The following is a 4,743-nucleotide window of genomic DNA, read 5'->3' as shown; positions in this document are numbered from 1 at the left end:
TGGACCCCGTTGTTACTCACCAACTCCTTCGGAACCCCATATCCGCATATGATGTTATCCAGCACGAACCTTCTTATCTGGTCTCCAGTAATCTTCGCCAGGGGCTTCACTTCAATCCATTTAGTGAAATAATCAATGGCTACCACCACGTATTTGACCCCTCCCGGACCCTCCGGGAAAGGCCCAATTATGTCGATGGCCCATTTCAGAACGGCCATGATGTCGAGACTGGTACCATGGGGTGTTTGTGCCGGTGGGTCATCGGTGCATGCACTTGGCAGTTGTCAACACTTCTTGATTCCTCAGATGCCGTTTCGTACATTCGTGGCCAGTAAAACCTGCATTCATTGCCTTTCTCACTATTGTCCTTGGTCTCGAGTGCATTCCGCAAATCCCCTCGTGCATCTCCCTAACCACATATTCGGCCTCTTCCATGTCAACGCACTTCAGGGACGGGCCCAGATATGACCTTCGGTATAGCTCCCCCTCGATCAGTTCATACTGTAGGGCCCTGACCCTTATCTTTCTGGCCACCCATTCCCCCTCGGGTAGAGTTCCATCCCGTAGGAATCTGATGATTGGGGTCATCCATGTTTCTTGAGGACCTTCGACCGTGGCAACTTCTGTTGTGTTAAGGGAGGAAGATGTCAGGACCTCCACTTTGACTTCTTTCGCGAGATGGTCGAATGCTACCGAGGCTAACTTGCTGAGTGCATCAAATTTCCTGTTCCTTCCACGAGGGATGTATTCCAGTTTGAAAGTTTTGAATGCCTTAGCCGTCTCTTTAACTCTCTCCACGTATCGAGCCATGGTGCTGTCCTTGGCTTCATATTCTCCTTGGTACTGTTTTACTACCAGCTGTGAATTAGTGCTAGCCTCTACGTGTTTTGCTTTCATTTTTTGTGCCAGCCTCATCCCTGCTAGGAGGGCCTCATATTCTGCGGTATTGTTGGTGTTCTCAAAATCCAGCCTTATGGCATATGTCAGCTCGACCCCCTCGGGGCTCACCAGTGTGATACCTGCCCCGCTTCCTTCTTCACTAGATGCTCCATCGGTGAACAACTTCCACACAGCCTCGTCTTCCCTTTTCTTTTCTTCCTCCTCCAAGGCCTCCCATTTTAATAGCTCCCTCTCCTCATCTTCAGGGACTTCTTCTAGGAAATCGGCCAGTATCTGCCCCTTCATGGTCGTTCTGGGCTTAAACTCCAGAGAGTGCTCTCCTAACTCTACAGCCCATTTAGCCAGTCGTCCCGACAGCTCCGGTTTCCTAAGCACTTTCTGAAGGGGTTGATCGGTCACTAAGGTAACCTTATGCCCTTGGAAATACCTCTTGAGCCTTCTGGATGCAAAGACCAGAGCCAACGCAAGTTTCTCTAGAGGCATGTATCGTTCCTCAGGCCCCTTAAGTGTTCTGCTAATGAAATATATGGGAATTTGTTTCCCCTCCCGCTCCACTATCATGACCGCACTTATGGTCGTTTTCGAGGCGGATAGGTAAAGGAGCAACGGGTCCCCAGGCACCGGGGTGGCCAATGTAAGGAGCTTACAGATGTAGGCTTTCATTTCCTGAAAGGCAGCTTCGGCCTCCGTGGTCCAGTTGAATTTGTTAGTCTGGAGGCAGTCTTTCAATACTTTCATGAAGGGAAGGGTCTTGTCAGCCACCTTTGATAAAAAGCGGTTTAATGCTATCAGCCTCCCGTTCAGCTGCTGGATATCTTTTAGGGACCTGGGAGACCGCATTTCGGCTACGGCCTGGGTTTTTTCCGGGTTTGCTTTGATTCCTCCTTTGGTTACCACTACTCCAAGGAAATTCCCTTCCTCTACCCCGAAACAGCATTTCCCGGGGTTCAGCTTCATGTTCACATCCTGCATGGTGTTGAGAGTCTCGGCTATGTCATCTATCATGGCTGTCTCTGTCAAGCTCTTGATGACAATGTCGTCAACGTACACCTCTAGGTTCCTCCCTCGCTTCTCCCTAAACAAGGTGTTCATGAACCTCTGATATGTTGCCCCCACGTTCTTGAGGCCGAAGGGCATCTTGGTATAGCAAAACGTCCCCTCATCTGTGATAAAAGCGGTCTTCTCCTCGTCTTCTATTGACATCTGGATTTGGTGGTATCCCTTGTAGGCATCTAGGAAGCATTTCAGGGGGTACTGGGACAGAGAGTCCACCTGGGTGTCTATCTCCGGGAGAGGATAACAGTCCTTGGGACATGCTTTGTTTAAGTCTTGGAAATCGATGCACATCCTCCACCCCCCGTCTTTTTTCTGAACCATGACTGGGTTGGCAACCCAGGACGGGTATTTAACTTTTCTGACTATCCCCGCTCTGAGTAGCTTTCGAGTTTCTTTACAAGCGGCCCTTCTTTTATTAGGTCCCATACTCCGCTTCTTTTGTTTCACTGGCTTCGCCCATGTGAAGGTGTTAAGCCGGTGCTCTGTTAGACTCCTAGGGATTCCTGTCATGTCTCCATGTTGAAATGCAAACACATCTATGTTATGGAGGAGCAACTCCTTCAGGGCACTCTTGCATTTGTCACTCAAGTGACTTCCCACCTTGATTGTCTGTTCTGGGAACCTATCACAGAGGACCCATTCTTCCACCTTCTTTCCCTGGGATTTCCCTGGTTCTTCCCCTTTGGATACGGAAGAAACTAATTCGTAGGCGGACTTAAACCATGCCAGACCTTTTGGTGTTTGAAATACCAAAGCCCCGTGGGGGGTGGATGCTTGTGCCTGCAGATCTCCAATTCCGGGTCTCCCCAAGATTGCATTGTACTTAGAGGGTGCCCTGACTACTGTGAAGGTCAGATTTATCGTTCGGACCCTATCCCCTACGCCAACTGTGAATGGGAGCCTGATCTTTCCCAGGGGATGTGACACACTGTTGTTGAATCCCACCAATGGGATAGAATCTTCCTCCAACCTATCTTTTATATCCCTGTCGAACCTAAGAAAGCAGTGTTCGTATATTACCTCAACGCCTGACCCTCCATCCACATGTATTCTAGACACCTTGTGTCCGGCTATTATAGCTGAGATATTCAGTGGGAGTCATTGCACCTCACTTTCTTCTAAGTATGGCATAAGGATGGGAGCTTTCATGCAGTTCGGGGAGCCTAGGATTCTGGCCTTTACACTTCGGGTGACATCGAACTCATTTCTCCTTCTAATCATATCAACGTCTGCCCTCCCTGGCTCCCTTGCATCTCTTCCCCTGCGATTCCCTCCCCCCTCCTTGATTTCCTTGACCAAATGGGCCAATCTCCCCGTCTTCACCGCAGCCTCTATTTCCCTTTTGAGGTACATACAGTCATCGGTCTTGTGCCCGAAGCCTTTGTGGAATTCACAGTATTCGTTTGGCTGTGCCTTTGGTCCCGGTTTTATGGGGGGTGGCCTTGGGAAAGAATTCTTGACCCTCTCTGTGGCTAGTATCTCACTTGGAGTCTTAGTGAGAGGGGTGAAGCTATCGGAGTAAGGAGGGGGACCCCTCCCTCGGGGTCTGTAGGGGGAGTATGAGGGTCTTGCCCTGTCATGCAACATTCTATCAAAGGCAGGTTTCCGGGAATAGGGCGTACCTTTCTCAGGAGGCCTTGCAGCTGGGGCGACCCTCCGAGGTGTGGCATCCGTCTCCTTGGCTTTGCTGACTGTATATTTTCCCCGGACAAAGGCCCTGACTCTGTCCACAAGATTGTCGAAGGAAGGTGGAAATTCCTCTCCCAGCTTTTCACACAACTGTGCATGTTTCAGCCCATTTATGAAACTGCTGATCTTCATGACCTCCGGGACGTCCTTGATGTTCATACTTTCCTTAACAAACCTCTCCATGTATTGGTCTATCCGCTCATTATCCCTTTGTCTAATGTGGAGGATTTCGTTTGGATTTTTGACCACCTTCCTTTGCTGGCCAAAGTTCCTGAGGAATTTCTCGCTCAGTTCTTCATAGCTGTCTATACTCCCCGGGGGGAGATTATCAAACCAAAGCCGGGCTCCTTCCGTTAGGGTTTGCACAAACATGTGGCACCATACTGGCATGGGCTACCTTCCTAGCTGCCCTGCTCCTCGGAAGGCATGCAGGTGATCTTCTGGGTCTCTCGTTCCATCATAGCAATCAAAACCTGGGGGCAGCTTTGTCTTGGGAGGCATAGGTGCTTCTGAGATTCTCCTTGTGAACTTTGAAACCTCGGCCAAGTCTCTTGGCAGGTATGGTTGGTCCAAGCCACCGTCACCAGAGTTGTCTTTCTCTTTTTCTTTCTCCTTGGATTTCTGGCCTGTGATCAGATCCTCCCTTTCTTCAGAGGACATCTGCCTCAGGGCAGACATAAACGTTTCCAGCTGGTCACCGCTGTTGTTCTTATTTTGAAGGTTCGTTCCTTCCTGGTTGGAGGGTGTGTCAAAAGAAAGCCTGGCCCTGAGGCTGTCGAGTTTTTCCTGTCTCTTTAAATCATCAAGATACTTGGTTAACTTTTCCCTGTGCATGGCCACGAAATCAGGAGTGATATGTTCCGCTTCTCCCGGATTTCCCTCCTGGTTCTCGTTACCTTCTTCATGAGTAACATCCTTTACGGTAACCTTATCCAACTCGTTTTGTGCCGTCTGAGTGACACGCGAGTTAAGTGGAGTTGCCATGTTGTTCTTGACAGGATAGGCTGCTCTTTGAACGTCGAGTGTTGGCGTGGGAACACCGGGCAAGCTGAGGTCCCACGGATGGCGCCAATGTCGAATACCCAACCTCCGGCTGAC

General features: G+C 49.9%; 1 protein-coding gene across 1 annotated transcript; it reads right to left on the bottom strand.

Annotated features, from left to right (window-relative positions):
• Positions 1–258: 258 nt before the first annotated feature.
• On the bottom strand, positions 259–4,035 carry LOC118489745. Its single transcript, XM_035987285.1, has 2 exons — positions 3,141–4,035; positions 259–3,035 (listed from the first exon to the last, which is right to left on the bottom strand). Exons 1-2 carry the CDS (start codon positions 4,033–4,035, stop codon positions 259–261), a joined length of 3,672 nt encoding a protein of 1,223 aa, XP_035843178.1.
• Between the last annotated feature and the right edge of the window lie 708 nt (positions 4,036–4,743).

Source organism: Helianthus annuus, unplaced genomic scaffold (genome assembly GCF_002127325.2).
Source record: "Helianthus annuus cultivar XRQ/B unplaced genomic scaffold, HanXRQr2.0-SUNRISE HanXRQChr00c312, whole genome shotgun sequence".
Lineage (NCBI taxonomy): Eukaryota > Viridiplantae > Streptophyta > Magnoliopsida > Asterales > Asteraceae > Helianthus > Helianthus annuus.
This window is presented reverse-complemented; position numbering and strand designations above follow the sequence as displayed.

What these genes read in the sequence shown, in the direction of transcription:
- LOC118489745 (XM_035987285.1), bottom strand. Translation starts at nt 4,035, where the DNA reads ATGCCAGTATGGTGCCACATGTTTGTGCAAACCCTAACGGAAGGAGCC. An exon ending in TGAGTTCGATGTCACCCGAA is followed by an intron (nt 3,036 to 3,140) that starts GTGTAAAGGCCA and finishes TGAATATCTCAG; the next exon opens with CTATAATAGCCGGACACAAG.